The sequence below is a fragment of the Schistocerca gregaria genome, chromosome 4 (genome assembly GCF_023897955.1).
Source record: "Schistocerca gregaria isolate iqSchGreg1 chromosome 4, iqSchGreg1.2, whole genome shotgun sequence".
NCBI lineage: Eukaryota > Metazoa > Arthropoda > Insecta > Orthoptera > Acrididae > Schistocerca > Schistocerca gregaria.
This window is the reverse complement of record NC_064923.1, coordinates 312,601,267-312,622,832: the sequence shown is the minus strand read 5'-3', so window position 1 is coordinate 312,622,832 and position 21,566 is coordinate 312,601,267. Positions and strand designations below refer to the sequence as shown.

At 43.5% G+C, this 21,566-nt stretch overlaps 1 protein-coding gene across 1 annotated transcript in view; it reads left to right on the top strand.

Annotated features, from left to right (window-relative positions):
- The window catches only part of LOC126267059 (odorant receptor Or2-like), a 50,038-nt gene extending 30,874 nt beyond the window's left edge, over positions 1-19,164 (top strand). The window contains exons 4-5 of the mRNA XM_049971898.1: positions 5,094-5,249; positions 19,081-19,164. Coding sequence (XP_049827855.1) covers positions 5,094-5,249; positions 19,081-19,137 — 213 coding nt within the window. The 3' untranslated portion in view covers positions 19,138-19,164. The remainder of the gene's footprint in view (positions 1-5,093; positions 5,250-19,080) is intronic.
- Positions 19,165-21,566: the final 2,402 nt, after the last annotated feature.

The following is a 21,566-nucleotide window of genomic DNA, read 5'->3' as shown; positions in this document are numbered from 1 at the left end:
ATTTGTTGTGGGCTAGACGATTACCCTAGTAATATGTATCCATTTCACGGCTGCCTAGGTTATTACTCGGGTGAAACCATGGGGATTCTGTACGAAAATATTGTCCCGTTATACTTAGAGCCTTTCTTGCTACATTTTTGGTGACCCCTGTTTGTGCCGTGTTGCTGTCACATGTTATCAGCATAATCAAAATTGCTGGACTCGGTATCTGAGGTAACTGCAATGACCAAGCTAAACAGTAGCGGGACTATGACTGTGCACTGACGTAGGCCGCGGTTACGGCTCTTCTCGTCAATAGCCTCTTTGCCTGTTGTTACATGAAATGGTGTGTCAAGCAACATATTGTTGAGGAGTTGTGCTACTCTTCTACCCAGATTCTACTACGTAGTACTACAAGCTGCAGACAGATCAATAAATACTGCATAGGTCTTCAGTTGTTTCTGGAAGTCAGCTTCCACCTAAGTTGACAATGAAAGATCTTGATACACACAGTTTCGGTTTATCCGAAGTCCGGCCTGTTCGACGAGAATGTTTCCAAGTATCTAGATGCGTATTCTGTCATGTAGCAGTCTCTCAGTAATTTGTATGTCATATTCAGAACATAGGACGCAAGTTTGACTTTATTTTGGGTTTACGTGGTTTCGAGACACCAGAATCCTATACCTGTTTCATAAGTTGCGGAATGGATTCTGTTTGCAGAATATTTCAGAGAAACTGAGTTAGCCATGCCTTTGTACACTTACAATAGTGCATTACACTTACAATAGTGCACGAAGGAATCCTGGGCGTATGCCATTGAAACCTGTAGCTTTACCTGATCTGAGTCAAGCCGTGAAATGTCTTCAGTAGTGAATGTAAAACGATATTGGCTATGACGTGACATCCTGTCATCATGGTTCTCAGTTCTCAGTTCATTTTAATGGCATGAGGACGGGAGAGAGATAGTTCAGATGTTGAGTTGATGTGTGCAGCAAATGTATTCTGTTTTATCGGGTTGTTATTGCATATTATTCGATTTACACCTCTAAAGTTACGTAACAGGTCTAAATGTTTCTGGCGGGTGGTGGCGCTGGGCGCCAAGACAATATCCACACGATATTTTTTATTCTCCAGTTGAGAGGAAGACCGCATGCACCATTGGCTCACACAGTTTACGATAACCTGTTAACAAACAACCAAGACCTATATCGACTCAGGAAAAGCAAAGAACAGCCACAATTCGAGGAACCAAATGGTGGTAAAATAGATCAGCTAGGAAATCGCAATGATCGCAGCAGACGTATAGCTACAATAAGACCTCAAAATCTAAAACTTAACTGATGTTCACTTATCGAAGTTGAAGCTTGCCGGTTCCAAAGTTCTCGCACTGGTGTGCCACGTCCCAGAACTGGGTGGCCAGGCTACGCACGGAGACGGCGCTCGAAGTCAGCCATCGATTCAGATCGGCCCACAAATATGCCCAGCAACCACTCGCCGGACCCCGTAAGCAAAACGCATGGGCGAGTGCTCGCCTTGCTCGCACACCGTCCTCCTTGCTCTCTTACCACTCCCCAATTCGCCACCCCACAACGCGCCCCGTCCCCTGTCAACAATCTCGAGCAAAGATCTTAATAGCCTCAAACCAGAAGGACATCACACATCGAGTTAGTGGCGCCAGGAATTCGCAAGGCGACTCCAGCAAGCCACCACAGCTCAATTACAATGGACTTTCCAAATCTTTGTAGTTCGTTGTAGTGGCGATGTTAGAATATCAAATAATAAAAGTGGGAAAGGTGAGCTCATTTGTTTCAGAATGGAGATAATGGGTGAAGGAGAAGCTGCCTTGAAATCACACAAATGGGCAATCATCTCAAAGAAACCCCATGAATAACGATGAGTCTTATGCTACAGTCACTTTACCATTCTTTGCTCTCACATAAGTAACATGCAGTCAACAGTGAAACATGATAAAGGTTTTAAAGAAGCTTATCATTTAAGAACTGTTGTTCTGCCAACCGGACACGAGTCTAAAACTGAGAAACGATTCTGAGGTGGTGATTTCTACTAGAAAATAGGAGTAGCAAACGCGTACCGCAGACCTGTGTTGTTCAACAAAATCATCATTAGTGCTACCCTTTCTTTAGCTACCATGTTTTGCTTTTCCATGTTGAATAATTTCACCTAACATACCAATGAAAAAAGTGAGTCACAGTTCACACTACCTTTCCACTGTTTTAGTACCTGCACATAGAAAATGTAATCATATCTCTTTTTGTCTATGATTATTTCCAGTTGTTCACTTTAATTCGTATCCCATTTGTATACCTGTCCATAAAAACAGTGTATGTTCGCGTTTTAAGTGTCAGTGGCTGCACAAAGATCTTTATTATTGTTTTTGAAAGTTAATTTCAAGTCCGGTTATGAAACTTAAAAATACGGTGGAGTGCAGAAAAGTGATACTCCATCATTTTCTTATGGAAAAGCCATTTAAATAACACAAATACTATTTACACTTCTCGTCTTTACTCTTCATGTCATATTTACAGCCCTCTGACCTTGTAGCGTGTAACATGGCTGTGTGTAACGTAACTCTGTCGGAGCGTCAGAAACAGAAAGCTGTAATAGAGTTTCGAATTGGAAGAATTCATCGACCCAGGAAGCACCCTCTCCATCCGCATGCCAAAGCCAGACTACACACGAGCGCTGCAACATCTGCAACTTTCCGACGCCTTGGACTGACTGTGATCGTTCATTCTCCATACAATTCCAACTCGACCCCATACGGGTTTTATCTCTTTCCGAAACTTAAAAGAACAGTTACGACGACTTAACTTTGATGAAGCAGTGCAAGCAGAGATGGGGCCGTGGTTCCGTCAACAGACATTCTACAATGACAGTATCAGCAAATTGGTTTCTCATTGTGTGAAATGTGTTCATCGTCGGGCTAACTATGTTGATCAGTAAATAAGCAGACATGACGAATAAAAAAGATGTAGACTGTTTATGACGTTTGTTTTATTTAAAAAGCTTTAAGAGCTTACATATATAAAATTCGAAAGCATTACTTTTCAGCACGCCCTCGTATTAAGTACAATGATCTTGATCTTCTCAGGTGTATCCCAGCTCCAAACACCAAACTGAAACGCAATCACAATCAGCACAGTTAACATCATGACCGTGTCTCGTACAAGTGTGGGTGGAACTCACTTACTTCGCTGCAGAAATCTGCATGTTCTGGGGTTCTTCATACAGCTGCAAGGTCACAATCTAAAGAAACAGGTTGGACACAAGTTTTAGAATTTTGAAATAAGTTATATTTTCCGAGAGAATTTGCAAAAACCAAACACTTCACCTCTGAAAACTGAACCAGTACTACCGTTCAAGTGGCTCCATCCAAGCCTCTTCATTTGTATTACAACAATGAATTGCTGTTGTTGACATTCTTGATTGCATACTTTTTGTGAAAATATTATTATAGTTTGGATAATTAACGAATTTCGAGATGAAAACATGGTTGACGGTTTCGGAAGCACTTTAAAAGATAATCATTTCATGAATCCATCAACATTTCGACACACAAATATGTAACATATTACTAGCAGGTAAGAAATACGGATTACTATTACTCTGAGATGACGAAAGACAGAGGATAGAAGTATTCACATATACAGATGGCGGTAGTATCGCCTAAACTAGGTAGAAAAAGCAATTCATTGGAGTTGCTGTCATTTGTGCTCAATCCACACGACGGGAAGTAACAAACTTTGAATGCGGAATGGTAGTTGGAGCTAGACGCGTGGGACGTCCCATTTCGGAAATCGTTAGAGGGTTCAATATTCAGAGATCTACTGTGCCAAGTGTATGCCGAGAATAGCAAACTTCAGGCTTTACCTCTCACCACGGACAACTTAACGACCGAGAGCAGCGGCATTTGTCTATAACTGTCAGTGCTAAGAGACAAGCAACACTACGTGAAGTAACAGCAGAAATCTGTATGAGAAGTACGCAGAACGTATCCGTTAGAACAGTGCAGTCTTTGTCATTAACCGATAATTGATTGAAAATGTATTTGTTCGGCTACTTGGAGACCATTTGCATTGGACTTCAGGTTCCCAAATAACGATGTCATAGGACCACAGCTGTTCGCGATTGGTTTGGAGAACATTCTGAACAATTCGAATGAATTATTTGGCCAACCTAATTGCCTGTCATGAATCCCATAGAACATTTATGAGATGTAATCGAGACATCAGTTCGTGCACAAAATGTCACACCGGGAACACTTTCGCAATTATAAACGGCTGTAGAGACTGCACGACTGAATATTCCTGAAGTGCATTTCCAACAACTTTTTGAACGCATTCCACATTGAGTTGTTGAACTATCCCAGGGAAAAGGAGGTGTGACACGATATTATGAGGTATCCCATTGTATGTTACTATAAAGAAAACAGTACTGACATATTCTCCGTTATTTCACAACAATTACTTTTTTACTGAGACAAAGTTTTTACGTAGAAAGGTCATTAAATCTCAATTTACAGTTTGATTATGTTCTGACATTGATGTACCGTTTTATAATCAGACGATTTTGTGAATATTTCATCATTTTCATTACTTAATAGGTTAATTACGAATTCTTAGTAGTAAAGGTGTTCCGTTCTTAAGTATATAATGAATGTGAAACTAAAAGTTGCCTCCCATGAATAAATACAATATGCGGTATGCGTGTCACAATCTCCAGTTATAAAATTCATCAACTGATTAATTTTGTCCAACCCCATTCAGCCACATTTCAAATGTTAGTGGTCTAGTTAGGTAAAGTGGATGGTTGTGGTTGGTGAGGGGGATGTTCCAGGGATCGAAAGCTCAGGTGGTTTTCTTTTCCTGGGTTTTTGCGGCATTGATATTTATGTACCAATTGCTACCAGGAGTGAAATTACTGAGGTACCACCTCCAAACGGACCAGTGGTATTGAAAGTTAAAACCAATGTTTGGGTTGAGGGCAGCTATACTTTTACTGATTATTACTGCATAAGAAAATCCTATGCGTGTGGGCAGGAACAGTGTACAGAAGGAACTATGTAGGCAGCAGCTGGGGCTCTGTGTCCGCAGGGAGAGGCGGTGTCGCTGGGGGCCTACAGCTGTGGCTGGCCGGACGCGAGCGCCGGCTTCCGGCGAGCGCTGCTGGTGGTCATGGCGAGGGCGCAGAAGCCGCTGACGCTCACCGCTGGTGGCATCTACCCCATACAGAGGGCCACCTTCCTCTCGGTAGGCGCCGCACCAGCACGTCCATAGATTACGATTCTGGTGATTAGGGAGACACGCATTCTCTTGAGAGTTTTCCATGGGCTGGCTTAGTATTGTCCCACTGCCATGTTTATCCCACCACGAACGAAAATTCATTTGAGTACCCCAACATTCATTTTTAGATAGGTGTCGGAGGTGGAGGACAACACTCCTTCTGTTATGATGTGGCTTGGTATCAAATTACCACCGAATCTCTAACGCCATCATACAAATTAATCACCAGTCATATGTTTTATACAATTCCAAACATCAGTAGCGTACTCCCGTCGACTACCTGCGTCCCCACGGATCGTACAACTTAACTGTCTTGTTGTAGACTTCCACGAGTGAGTAGTAACTTACATAGGATGAACATTCAAACAGTGAGATACCACTACAACATGAACAGTTTATACAGATACTAAGCACGACTGCTTCCCATTTTTACCTTTAACATCGGACGTCTATGTTAAAATATCAGTATTCAATGTGATTAGCACACACATTCTATTTATTACAGAAGTATTAGCTCCCTACTTTTACAGTGAAAACTGTTTCTCCTAGACTGAGGTAACGAGTCTTTTGCTTATTTCAGATGGAAATGTCTTGGGTTGAATCTCACCTTGAAAATTATTTCATCTTGAGTAAATCACGTAACTGTGACCAGTTACATTTATTGATCTTCACGTCCTGTGTTTCAAAGAAGCATACCTACATCAGGATGTGGAATTCTTGAAAAATCAACTCCTAAACATTTCGTCCATGTCATTTTTCTGGGCAGCCTTTATCACTACCTCTCAGTGCCTACAAGCTGCTTTTCATACCGCATCTGACATACACCTTCTACACTGAACTGCCATAGAAACTGGTACAGGCATGCGTATTCAAATACAGAGATATATATAAAGAGGCAGAATACGACGCTGCGGTCGGCAACGCCTATATAGTCGTAATCCAAGTGTCTGGCGCAGTTGTTAGATCGGTTACTGCTGCTACAATGGCAGTTTATCGAGATTTAAGTAAGTTCGAACGTGGTGTTACAGTCGGCGCACGAGAGATGGGACACCGCATCTCCGAGTTACCGATGAAGTGGGGATTTTCCCGTATGACGATTTCACGAGTGTAACGTGAATATCAGGAATCCGGTAATATATCAAATCTCCGACATCGCTGCGGCCGGAAAAAGACCCTGTAAGAACAGGACCGACGGCGATTGAAGAGAATTGTTCAATTTGACAGAAGTGCTAACCTTCTGCAAATTGCTGCAGATTTCAATGCTGGGCCATCAACAAATGTCAGCGTGCGAACCCTTCAACGAAACATCCTACATGTGAAATTTCGGAGCCGAAGGCCCACTCGATAACTGCACAACACAAAGTTTTACGCCTCGTCTGGGTTCGTCAACACAGACGTTGGACTGTTGATGACTGGAAACATGTTGCGTTGTCGGACGAGTCTCGTTTCAAATTGTATCGATCGTATGAAAGTGTACGGGTACGGAGACAACCTCATCAAGCTGGTGTAAGCCCTGTAATGGCGTGGAGCGTATGCAGTTGGAGTGATATGGGACCCCTGATACGTCTAGATACGACTCTGACAGGTGACACGTACATAAACACCCTGTCTGATCACCTGCTTCCATTCACGTGCATTGTGCATTACGAGGAACTTGGGCAATTCCAGCAGGACAATGCGACACGCCACACGTCTAGAATTCTACAGAGTGGCTCCAGGAACACTCTTCTGAGTTTAAATACATCCGCTAGCCACCAAACTCCCCAGACATGAACATTATTGAGCATACGTGGCATGCCTTGCAACGTGCTATTCAGAGGAGATCTCCAACCCCCCCGCCCCGTACTCTTACGGATTTATGGACAGTCTTGCAGGATTCATGGCCTCAGTTCCCTCCAGCACTACTTCTGACGTCGAGTCCATGACACGTCCTGATGCTGCACTTTTGCGTGCTCGTGGTGGCTCTACACGATATTAGGCAGGTGTACTTGTTTCTTTGGCTCTTCAGTGTATAAAGTCTTCATTGTTTTAGTTTAATGTGTATACAATGTTAATATGACTCTAAATACTGCATCTAACCACTAACAGACACTCCCACATATTGCTCAAAAATGTCTTATGAACAAAAGATCTATAGGTTGTTAATTTAAATAAATCCATCAGATACCAGAGTTATAATCCTCCCAGTTGCGCAATATATACAAACTACAACTGCAAGACGCCTGCCGAGTTTCTGTTTATCTTTAGGCTTATCTCACGAACTACTGTAGAGATTTTGACGCAATTAATAGGCTGATTCACGGGGAAGGTTGGCGAGCATAAATTACTACCGCTGTGATTATGAGTGTGCAATGTATATATTGTTATGCCTGATGTATCAGTAGCTGAGGTGATTAATTAAGACAGACATGCACTCGGAGATAACACATTTGAGATATACATATCTCTGAAGTTCTGTAGGTGCTTCTGTTGTGCTGGGTCATATACAATGAGAGCAGTCTTCTTGATAGTAATAAATAGGTGTGAAAGCTGATACAATCGGATAAGTCACTGGCCCATAGAAATGTGTTTCCTCACTGCTGTCTTCTGTATTAATGTTGATATGAGTCTGAAGATCCAATGAGTCGTGGGCGAAGCTCTGAGAGCAAAGACATGCCAGCCAACCAGAGTCGCAGGCTAGTAATTTAGCATCCTCTGGTGATGTGTATGCCCCTCCCGACCCCCCCCCCCCCCCCTCCCCTCACCACCCCCAGCCACACTTCCCAACTGTCGGAGGCAGCGAGCGATGGAAGATCAATCTCACCTGTGGCGCTCTGGCAGTGATTTAAATGTGCTGCGAGCGACATGCAGCGCGCTGAACGCGGTCGACGGAGATGCCGTCGATATTGCACTCTGTTTCATATTTAACTGGCGTCCGGAGTGACCTCTCGTGGTAATGACAGGAGCTACGAACAGGTCAGCTACAGAGGAGGCAGCATCTGGAAGGAAATGCAGTAAACGGGCGCCGCAACTCCAGACAGATATGTCTGTGATTGTGGACTAATTGTAAAGTACATTCCGGTAGGCTTACCCGAAAGTTCGTTGGATCGTATATCGATTGCACTACAGATTTTTAGTCTGCTATATTACTTAGTGTTCGCTCCTCAGTGGTGCTGGGGATTCCCCAGAAATGATATATTGCACATACGAGTATTCCACATTAAACTCTACGGCTCCTATCCCTGGTTGGATAACTGGGGTTGGAGACATACAAGTCACCCAAGTGGTGTCCAATTGAAAGATCTGCAGCAGGCCCTTGAGCCATACGAAATTACTACTATCAGAATCCGTACGTCTCTATATATCCTTTCGGTGCTTCCCAAGTGAAATTGGGCCACTAGCGAATTTTAAATAAGGATGGTTACAATAATTCAATTTTCAGTTGATCTGATAATCCTCTCCTTTTCGAAAACAAAGCAGACGAAGTAGAGTTCATGTTTTCTCTTCACGGTGACACACCCTAATTAGTAGCTGCAGCTAATTTTAAGGGATTGTTTTTAAAATTTCTTCCATTCCATCGTTGCAGCTGATATAGCAGCCATGTTGCGAATACATCGATGAACTGTGATTAGGATATTATACACAGAATCTTCTATGTTTGTTAGCGGGGCCGCTCACAAGTGTTGTGCTTCAGCTTCGTGAAGCTGTGCTACACGTCTGTTCATGACATGTGCGGCGTCCTTTAGGCATAGCAGTGAGTAAGTAACCCATTTGATAGGCACTGGGGATTTTCAGCTTTTTCAAATACTAGTTGATTTTTGTCGATTTATTCGTATGTGTAATCATCTTGATAGACGACGTGCACCGTGACAAGTTTCTGCAATCTGAAGACACCTACCACAGTTGTCACGCCTCAATGATATTTGAGAATAAAAACCTCCGCAATCAAGGCTGTATTTTTATTTCGAACATTTTTAAGTAAATTCCTTAACCTGACTGGCTCCAAGTGACTTATTTCCTCTATTCGTATGTAACAATTTTTAAAGTATTATACAGGCTGAGTCGCAAAATATACTTACAAACTTCCCGAGTTTGATCAATGTTATATGCTGCTCTTGTGCGAGTCTATGGCCTCGAGTGAGTCGTTACAGCTTAATTCATACTTTTATTTATCTCAGATACCTTCTACAGTCTACTGAACTTAGTATATCCGAACACTGGTGGAAATACACTGCCTGATAGTAAAGCGAGGCACACAGTCGGATATCGTAATTTCTTGCACATACACATCAATGGGGTGTCTATAAAACATTAAGAGTTACAATTCTTTCTGACAGGTAGGATGGACACCAGAATATATCAGTACGATATTGCAGTGCCTATTTTATTCTGGATGCATGTCCAAAGGCTGTATTGGCAATTGCGAACAACGAGAACCATCAGGTATAGAATGGAATGATGGCAATGAAAGTCGTAGACGCATGGTTGACGACGTATGGAATTTTGAGTCTGGCCTCGACTCGTGCACAGGTAGCCAAATGGTAAGACGACCGTTCGCGATAAGAGGGAAATCTGGGTTCGAGACCCGGTTCGGCAAAGATTTTAATCGTCGCCATTCCATTCCACAGCTGACTGTTGTCATTATTCGCAATCGCGAACACATTTAATGTATAGAATACATTAGTGTTGGTCTTGTTTAGTGTTGTTACCATGTCTGATACTGTATATAAGGCGAGCGAACAGTGTCAGATGTTGAGTGACCACTGTGAACGACACGAAGAAGCCATGTACTTACGTGAGGCGGCGTTACCAGCACCTGAAAGACGAGATGGTCGAATACTGCAGGATAGAGATCTATGTGGCATTTGGAAGTAACAATGGTCCGATGTTGAACTGCTTGGTAACGTGAGGTCAGGCATACCCGTCGTCAAAGCTCCAGTCGATCATGTCTGATCACCACGAGGGAGAACTCTGTACCTATCACATCATAATCCCTTCACATACGCTCCGGCCATCCGAAAACAAGTAATAGACATCCTGTAACATATTCACCATTGGTCGTAGACTCGCAGCTGGAATAGAGAATGGGCGCTTCAGTCTGGAACCGCGCGACCGCTATGGTCGCAGGTTCAAATCCTGCCTCGGGCATGGATGTGTATGATGTCCTTAGGTTAGTTAGGTTTAAGAAGTTCTAACTTGTAGGGGACTAATGACCTCAGATGTTAAGTCCCATAGTGCTCAGAGCCATTTGAACCATTTGGTATAGAGAAATACCATCCCATGTGATGGCCGTCATTGACACCACAACAGAAATGGCTGCGTTTGGAATGATGCCAAAACTGGGAAGGATGGGCTGCTGCTGAAAGGCGTCGCAATGTTATATTCAGTGATGAACTGCTGTTCTGCACTATCTCGATGACCATCGTCGGCGGCCTCGGCAGAACTCATTCTTCCAATATTCTGGAGAGCGACAGCGGTGTTATTCCTGATGTTATGTCGTGCGAAGCCATCAGGTATTATGACTTCAAGGCACGGCTGGTAGTGCTTTAGGGGTCTCTAACGGTACAGTGTTACTTGAGGGACATGTTGCGTCCTCATGTATTACCTCTCATATCACGGTACCATTTTTCAACAGGAAAGACTTCGACACCACATGGCGTGGATCCTTATGATCAGTCCGTGTGATTTTGAGGTACCCTCATGGGCAACAAGATTCCCAGATCTGTCCCCAATAGAACATGTGTGTGGAAAGAGCTTGGACGTACACTCCGTCCATACAAACGATCAGTTTGATAGTTATGTGCCGTCTTGCTTCAGGAGAGGATATAACAACTTTTTGTCAGACTTCCCAGCCAGATCAGTGCACGCATCCACGCCAGAGCAGGTGCAATCTCATACTGATGAGTGGGGTCGTAGTGCCAAGTTCTTGGTAAAGAAGTAACACCATACCTGCCGTAAAGTTTTATTAAGTTTCCTCCTCCTCTTCGGGGTGAAACACTCTTTTTGTCTGGCAATGACAGTGTAATACGAAACGTGTGTCGTGTTTGCAAAGAACGCGTTTACATCCACTCAACACGTCGTTCTGTTACTTCAGTTGTGTACTGTTCGTTCCTGTATGGACTTTAGTTTCTAGCATAGTTTGTTGTACGTAAGCTGTGATAAATATACACTCCTGGAAATGGAAAAAAGAACACATTGACACCGATGTGTCAGACCCACCATACTTGCTCCGGACACTGCGAGAGGGCTGTACAAGCAATGATCACACGCACGGCACAGCGGACACACCAGGAAGCGCGGTGTTGGCCGTCGAATGGCGCTAGCTGCGCAGCATTTGTGCACCGCCGCCGTCAGTGTCAGGCAGTTTGCCGTGGCATACGGAGCTCCATCGCAGTCTTTAACACTGGTAGCACGCCAAGACCGTAGGATCCTACGCAGTGCCGTAGGGGACCGCACCGCCACTTCCCAGCAAATTAGGGACACTGTTGCTCCTGGGGTATCGGCGAGGACCATTCGCAACCGTCTCCATGAAGCTGGGCTACGCTCCCGCACACCGTTAGGCCGTCTTCCGCTCACGCCCCAACATCGTGCAGCCCGCCTCCAGTGGTGTCGCGACAGGCGTGAATGGAGGGACGAATGGAGACGTCTTCAGCGATGAGAGTCGCTTCTGCCTTGGTGCCAATGATGGTCGTATGCGTGTTTGGCGCCGTGCAGGTGAGCGCCACAATCAGGACTGCATACGACCGAGGCACACAGGGCCAACACCCGGCATCATGGTGTGGGGAGCGATCTCCTACACTGGGCGTACACCTCAGGTGATCGTCGAGGGGACACTGAATAGTGCACGGTACATCCAAACCGTCATCGAACCCATCGTTCTACCATTCCTAGACCGGCAAGGGAACTTGCTGTTCCAACAGGACAATGCACGTCCGCATGTATTCCGTGCCACCAAACGTGCTCTAGAAGGTGTAAGTCAACTACCCTGGCCAGCAAGATCTCCGGATCTGTCTCCCATTAAGCATGTTTGAGACTGGATGAAGCGTCGTCTCACGTGGTCTGCACGTCCAGCACGAACGCTGGTCCAACTGAGGCGCCAGGTGGAAATGGCATGACAAGCCGTTCCACAGGACTACATCCAGCATCTCTACGATCGTCTCCATGGGAGAATAGCAGCCTGCATTGCTGCGAAAGGTGGATATACACTATACTAGTGGCGACATTGTGCATGCTCTGTTGCCTGTGTCTATGTGCCTGTGGTTCTGTCAGTGTGATCATGTGATGTATCTGACCCCAGGAATGTGTCAATAAAGTTTCCCCTTCCTGGGACAATGAATTCACGGTGTTCTTATTTCAATTTCCAGGAGTGTAGATAGGTGTACATAGCTATGGGGTTTCTTGAGAGTATGCGAGGCCCGCCTTTAAATTATCGCAAACAATCACTAGGTGGCGCTAGGGGGACGTAATGTTATTATTATTACTTTAAACTTTGTTATTTGTTGTTAAAAGAATGGTAACTCAGAAACTGGCCGAGTAGATAGTTTACAGTGATCGTCTGAAGAGACAGCGTTTTGAAAACAATGGAAATTTCACTTGAATGATTTTAGTAAAGGCATAACTGAACAGTAACGACTCCGATCGATTCGTCCAACTTTTCGTAATCTGCTCCATGCAGAGACGACTGTTTATTAACGACCTGCATAATTTCCTCATTCTAGATCTTTCTTTAGTGATGCATGTTGTGAAGGTCTTCAGAAATGTTACTGTCCAGAAAATATTGCCACAGATGCTGCTTTATGGCACCATTGTAGTAGTTAATAAAAAAGAAAAAGAGAAGAAAAGAAAAGGTTGAAAATGTGGGAAGAAATGGTGAATAAAAAAAGGGTTTTAAAATCGTTAATGACCTTTGAAAAGGGGAAGAATGAAATGCAAATCGGACTTCGTATTACAGAAAAGCTATCGGACTTCGTGATTCGGAAAAGCTATTGTTGGAGTGGTCCTTGTGGCGTTTCTGAGCAAAGGTCAAACCAGTTTCTACTACAACAATTATTTGAAAGAGAACAGAAGATAACAAAATGTGATTAACAGGGGGAAATGGCGTAGATAAGAGTTCATTCATTACCAAGTAAATATGTCTTCTCTCGTGCGGCGTCCAGGTCTTGTTCTCCAACAATCTTCTGCTTCATTTCTACATGAAAAAGTCGTAGCTGCTCCAAAATCTTGCAGTAAATTTCATCGTACAGGAATTACTAATGTCTACGAATTAAAACCATCTTGCTATTGAATGCAATGTATTTTACGGCTGCTTCCATCCTCCAAATTTCATACAAGCTTCCTCAATACAATATGTCTGCACATCAATAAGTTTTTACGTCTTTATCAGACCAAGACTAACGAATAAGTTTTTACGTCTGAATCATATCAAGACTAGCGAATAGGTGAAGTTAAGTAACTATTTTTGTACCTTCACTTTCTTACAAATATTTTGTCTGCCGTCGAACGCTCATACAGCTGCGACGGTATAATTTATATATGAGGGAACGAGTGTAGTGCGGCGAAATTCAAAGTCCCGCTACACCATGCATTGTCATGCTAATACAAACCAGAATCATTTCCGAACTGTTCCTCTGCTGTATGCTGTACACGAAGTATAAAATGTGTTTATAATCATCCACATTTAGTTTTCCATAAGCTCAATAAGTCGACTACACCATTACCGTAGTGTGTCACGACCAGACGAAACTACAACTATCCAGCCATAACGTTGGGTTCTCTGACGGAACTTGCTGTTCCCACAGGACAATGCATGTCCGCATGTATCCCGTGCCACCCAACGTGCTCTAGAAGGTGTAAGTCAACTACCCTGGCCAGCAAGATCTCCGGATCTGTCCCCCATTGAGCATGTTTGGGACTGGATGAAGCGTCGTCTCATGTGGTCTGCACGTCCAGCACGAACGCTGGTCCAACTGAGGCGCCAGGTGGAAATGGCATGGCAAGCCGTTCCACAGGACTACATCCAGCATCTCTACTATCGTCTCCATGGGAGAATAGCAGCCTGCATTGCTGCGAAAGGTGGATATACATTGTACTAGTGGCGACATTGTGCATGCTCTGTTGCCTGTATCTATGCGCCTGTGGTTCCGTCAGTGTGATCATGTGATGTATCTGACCCCAGGAATGTGTCAATAAAGTTTCCCCTTCCTGGGACAATGAATTCACGGTGTTCTTATTTCAATTTCCAGGAGTGTATATCAGAATGACGCAGTATGGAAGAAGATGACATGAAGGTTGGTTGGAATCTCCCGCACCTTCCTCTGGTTCTAGGACTTATACTGAAGGGCTTTTTTTATGATATGTGGCCCACGCACGCCGTCCTTCGATGACGTTAGTTAATCATGGATACCAGGTTTGTGTAAGTAGAACAGTAAAGGAGACTCACACCAACAGAGAGAAGACCCTACTAAGACCAGCGCTTGGAAACAAATACTTTACAGCTATAAATGGTCCTATAGCTCGTAGCTAGAAAACTTGCTTGCTGTAGGAGGGGTGCCGAGTTTGATTCCTGGTACTGAAAAAGTTATCTGTGTAAAATAATGATTGTCCCTGACAAAACAATACGCCCGAGAGCCAAAGCATATTAATTGTCTAAGACGTATCAATATACAACAGCTAATTTATTAACAACACATAACGCACCAATTCGTGCTTCACAATTGGAAGTATTACACAAATGCTACCATATCTTTACTGCAATAGAAACAGTGACTATAATGAATCTCACAACTGTTGTTCCTTTAAACCTATGTTGCAGACTGATACACTGAAGAGCCAAAGAAACTGGTACACTTGCTGGCCTCCGCCAGCACGCAAAAATGCCGCTCCACGTTGTGGCATGGACTCGATTAATGTCTGAAGTGTTGCTGGAGACAACTGACACCATGAATCTTGCAGGACTGTCCACAAATCCGTAAGAGTACGAGGGGGTGGAGAAATCTTTAGAAGAGTAGGTTTCAAGGCATCCCAGATACGCTCAGTGATGTTCAGGTCGCGCTAGCGGAAGTGATTAAACTCAGAAAAGTGTTCCTGGTGCCACTCTGTAGCAATTTTGGACGTTTGGAGTGCCGAGTTGTCCTGCTGGAATTGCCCATCCGTCTGAATGCGCAATAGTCATGAATGGATTCAGGTGATCAGACAGGAGGCATGGTACGTATTACCTGTCAGAGTCGTATCTAGACGTATCAGGCTTGCCATAACACTCCAACTGTACACGCCCCACACCATTACAGAGCCACCACCAGCTTGAATAGTCCCCTGCTGACACGCAGGGTCCATGGATTCATAAGGTTGTCTCCGTACCCGTACACGTCCATCCGGTCAATACAATTTGAAACGAGACACTTCCGCCCAGGCAACAGTCTAATGTGTATGTTCACGGATCGAGAAGAGGCGTAAAGCTTTGTGTTGTGCAGTGATCAAGGGTACAAGAATGGGCCTTCAGCTCCGAAAGCCCATATCGATGATGTTTCGTTGAATGGTTCGCACTCTGACATTTGTTAATAGCCCGGCACTGAAATCTGCAGCCATTTGCGGAAAGGTTCAATTCTGTCACATTGAACGATTCTCTTCAGTCGTCGTTGGTTCCGTTCTTACAGTATCTTTTTCTGGCCGCAGCAATATCGGAGGCTCGATGTTTCACCGCGTTCTTGATGATCACGGTACACTCATGAAATGGTCATATGGGAAAATTCCCACTTCAATTCTCTCTCGGAGATGCTGTGTCCCATCGCCCGTACGCCGACTGTAAAACAACATTCAAACTCACTTAAATCTTGATAAGCTGCCATTATAGCAGCAGTAATTGATCTAATAACTGCACCGGAAAATATTTGCCTTATGTAGGTGTTGCCGACCCAACGCCCTATTCTGCCTGTTTACATATCTCTGTATTTGAATATGCATGCCTGTACCAGTTTCTTTGGCGGATCTGTGGAAATCCTGACATTGCATTTGTAAAATTGCATTTCTAAAATTGCACTGATTGCACTGATGTAGGCGCCTCTCGATATTAGCATCGACACCTCTTAACATTTATATAATACTGCAACATAAATCCAACAGTACGTTAACATTTTCGTTTATGCTACATTGTACATATGCGTTATTTTATTTAACCTATGCTTACCATGCGTGGGATTTGCCCCAAAATACTGAATAACGTTCCAAGCAACATCGGGTGCGTCGCGGTTTGTTCTTGCCACAACAATTTGTACCCGGAAAGCTCCCTCGGTTCTTAAACGCATCTCCATATGTTTAAAAACATGCGTAGAAGGTAGATGTCACTTTGTAAAACGTTGTGAATACAACCTTTGGTTCTCAGCTGCAAGGCGGCGCGTCTCCCCATAGATCATATTGGTATAGTCATCCCTGGAGTACGTTGCAGTTGTTACCTGTATGACTGTATGACCCGACTCGAGCTACCAGACAGATGACCACGAGATCTTATCACACCAGGAGGAAAACGCACGCTGCGTCACAGTTCGGCGGAGGCTCGCTTGTACGTGCACACACACTTCGGACGCCAGTGACGAGGCAGGCCTTCTTGCACTAACCTATTCGTGAAACATAAAACTACAGAGGATGGCTTGCGTGGTCTAAGTGGTATGTGTCTTACAGAAAACTTGCCGTATAGCTTTGTTCAGAAGTGTAAACAACATTGTCATTGGTCTGCAGAGAGGGGAAGGAGACTGTTTCACGAGGGATGCGTCGCATTGGACGGATTTGTACTTTTACTGGGCGGGGATGCATGACAGTGACCTCAAAGTGTTGTGGCGACAGTCCAATTCGAGGGAAACACTCTGATGATGCAAGGGCTATTTCTTGTAGTTTCGGCTCGGACTACTAATTTTCCGTGATGGGGAAATATGCACTGGTATTGTGGGAAGAGGTTGGACAACATCTGACCTCTCATTCTGTGGAGTGAGACCTTTTCTGTATCAACTTGATAATGCACCAGTCTTTGATACATCGATTTCAGAAAGTGAAGGGCGTGGATTTCGTGGACCTGCCAGCGTAAGATTCACCAGCTGCGTCCAAATTCAACCAAATACAATGAGTGGACAAAAGTCGTGGGATTCTTCCTAGGACCATGTCGGACATCCTTTTGTCCAGCTTAGTGCAGTAACTTGATGTGGCATGGACTCAACAAGTCACTGGAAGTCCACTGTGGAAATATTGAGCCGTCCACAATTACAGATTTGTTACTGACCAGATCACTCGCTCGAATTGTGCAGAATGTTCTTCAAACCAGTCGCAAACTCTGGTGACATGGCACATTGCCATCTGTAACATGAAGTCCATGATTGGCTACAAGTGGTCTCCAAAGAGTGGAACGTAGCTATTTCCTGTCAATGATCACTTCAGTTGCACCAAAGGATCCAGTCCATTCCCTGTAAACATGGCCCACACTATTATGGAGCTACCACCATCCTGCACAGAGCGTTGTTGGAAACTAGGATCCATAGTTTCAAGGGGTCTACGCCACACTCAAACCATACCATCACATCTTAGCAACTGAAATTGGAACTCATCTGACGAGACTACTGCTTTCCAGTCGTTTAAGGTCCAACCTATATTGTCACGAGCCCAAGAGATGCGCTGCAGGCGATGTCGTGCTGTTAACAAAGCCACCAGCTTCGGTCGTCTGCTGTCATGTCACTAACGTCAGATTTGGCCGTACTGTCTTAAAGAACACGTTCGTCGTACGTATGACATTGATTTCTGCGGTTATTTCACGCAGTGTTGCTTGTCTGTCAGCACTGACTACTTGAAGCAAATGCCACTGCTCTCCGTGGTTACGTGAAGGCCGTCGGCCACTGCGTTGTCCGTGGTGAGAGGTAATGCCAGAAATTTGCTGTTCTCGGCGCACTCTTAACGCTGTGGATCTCGGAATACTGAATTCTCTAACGATATCAGAAACTGAATGTCCCATGCATATAGCTGTAACTACCATTCCGCGTTCAAATTCTTTTAATTCTCTTCATGCAGCCAAGATCACGTCATAAAGCTTTTCACATAAATCACATTTTCTTTTTTTCTTTCTTTCTGGGGGCTTTTGTTCCACTTCAAAGCGAAGTCAGCCGTGTTACTACTGATTTGGCAGTTTTAGTTGCAGAGGGTAGCTGGATGCCCTTCCTGCCGCCACCCCAAACCCCTGGGACGGAATTAGTGTACCCCAGCTGTCTGCGACTAGTGTAAGCCATGGAATAGTGCGAACGTTTGGCAAATGTCTGCGAGTCGTGTAACTGAGACAGTACGTGGGGACGTGTCCAGTATTCACCTAGCAAGATGTGGGAAACCGCCTAAAAACCACATCCAGAGTGGCTGGCATACCGGCCCTCGTCGTTGATTCGTCGAGCGGATTCGATCTGTGTCCGGCGCGCCTACCCGAGTCCAGGAAGCAGCGCATTAGTGCTCTCGGCTACCCTGCTGGGTTTTCACATAAATCATGTATGTACAAATAACAGCTTCGCCAATGCACTGCCTTTATACACCTTGTGTACAATATACTACCGCCATCTGTTTATGTCACCACAGTGTATGTCAATAACTATTGACTGTTCTTCAGAACTCAGTACAAATATTTTCCTGAAGATTAAACTATATAATAGTAGCAAAGTAAGTCGATTGCGCTACCATGTACACGTATGACCGCGAAAGAGTATGCTTTACTTTTTGAGCTAACTTATTTAGAACCTGAAAGTTGGAAATAATGGTGTCGTATTTTGTCTAAGTCTATCTGTTACGTCGCGTTCTGTTGCAGCTGCTCAACGCAGGATACTCATACTACGCCGTGCTTCGGAACTTCAACAGCCATTAACAACGCAGCATCCAAAAGAAGTAACATATTCTCAGCATCTGTCGCCAAGAAAAGTGAGTCCTTGTTGGCTTCACTACAATCCTACAAATCCTCTGCTGTAGGCGTGTAGTGTTAACCTCAGTAACTGTAGAAATATGTATGCCATCAATAATGTATCACAAAACAATTATTTAATGCATGACAGTCACTCAGAACTATCGCTTGTTACAATCTATAGTCAAATTGATGAACAAACATTAAGATTTCCTTCCAACAAACAAAGAAAATGTTTCCATAATACGGGCAGATTTATCAATGAATATTATATATGTTACAACATGTATGCAAAAATTTCTGATGTAATATTGCCGAAATACAAAGCATGCTTCTTCAGATAATTATATTTTTCCTTCCGGTGTGTCACATTGTCTTAAAAGAAAACGATGAATGGGATCTTAGTTGTTAATTTCCAGCGTCCAAAGCCGGAGAAGGTGTAAAGCAACATTACTCCTTATCAGTTCTGGTGCTGAAGAGGCAGTAAAATGGCTCTGAGCACTATGGGACTTAACATCTGAGGTCATCAGTCCCCTTGAACTTAGAACTAATTAAACCTAACTAACCTAAGGACATCACACACATCCATGCCCGAGGCAGGATTCTAACCTGCGACCGTAGAGGTCACATGGTACCAGACTGAAGCGCCTAGAACCGTTCGGCCACTGCGGCCGGCGAGGTAGTACAGGGATATAAATAACTTACTAGATGTGGTATTCGTTTACCATGGTTAGACAACAAGTGTGATACAATTGGGAGACGAGGTAACAGTGGTGCTAAAAGTGAATAGGGATTGAGCTGGAAGCTTTATGAAGCGGAACATGTTTTGGCTTTGCCTATAACATGTACACCAATAAAACAATAGCGTTAACGTGGTGATATGCTTGCAGTGTATTGAAACGTTCCTCTCTGGAATTTACTGTACAAGAGAAAGGTCTTGGTTATTAGAATTATGAAAACTATTTCCAATACATCACGGAAAATAGAAATATTATTATGCAATTCCGTGACAATCGACCGAAACGTTCAACGACTACAGACCTGAGCTAAAAGCATAGATGAACGAAATTAATGATTAGACTGTCAACGGATGTCACTCACGCATTCACGTAATTGAGAGTTTACAGTCTATTAATATCGTGAGAGACGATACATCAAGCCACTGAAGCGACTGTCGACGTCGTTGATCGAAGGTAATCCACCGGTCAGCGTAACATGTTTCAAATGTAAAAAATATACGTAAGGAACGAAAATAAATGATCGACAACTCGATCTCAGGCTGGTTCCGCTTGAAGATATTGAATGGGCAACGAAAGAACAAGTAACCTGTTCGGTAGTCCTACACACGAGCAAATCGTCGCAAGTCCTTCCTTTACGACCTCTGAAAGGAAAGATACAAAAATTCATACAAATTTATGGTTATTATGATGGTATATTATTAGGTTTGATACCGTAATTCAGTTACACTTACATATTTGAAAAAAAAGTCTTATATTCTATTTAAAGGCAAGGTATGTAGAAAAGTGTGCTTAGTCTGCAGCAGCAAGACAAGACAAGATATCACAGAATGGTGAGAAGATATGAAATGCCGCATCTTTTGTTTTACAGCAAAAGATAAACAGAGGTCTTTTCCGTTTGACCTCCTTAGCAAAATTCTCTGACCAAGCGATTTTATTACATTTAATCACAAAATGTACTTTTATATAGAAAAACAAAAGCATAAATTCAGAATATATCAGTGTATTAATATGTTTCTATTGGTACTTTTCATCTCAGTCTTTACAATGTTATGAGGTCACATGGGGGCAATGTATATACATATTTCATGGCTAGAATATAAAACGTTATAATGTGAGTAGTATAGAGACTAGATATTAATCTTGCTCAAGAGATTCTGGCGGAGGTGGATTAATTTTCTTTCTTTAGAATATTTGTTAAAGGGTGATGTAAAAACCCTAACACAACAGATTGCACAAACCGAACGGACTTTTTATGAAACTAAACCACCATCATAAAAAACTGAAACTTTAGATCCAAAACCGTGATGATCTTTTATTTAGCTGGCAGTAGTGGCGTTCGCTGTATTGCAGTAGTTCGAGTAACGAAGATTTTTGTGAGGTAAGTGATTTGTGAAAAGTATAGTTTAATGTTAGTCAGGACCATTCTTTTGTAGGGATTATTGAAAGTCAGATTCCGTTGCGCTAAAAATATTGTGTGTCAGTTTAAACACAGTCGTGTACAATTGTTCAAAGGGGACGTTGCAGATTGCTTTATTGCATGCCGTTACCCCGCGAAGATCAGCCTGTTCACAGCTTTGGATGACTGTGCTTGTAAGTTGTCAAGCTGTGATCATGGGCGGTGAACGGCCGCTACAGGACCTTAACTTTTAAAGAAGC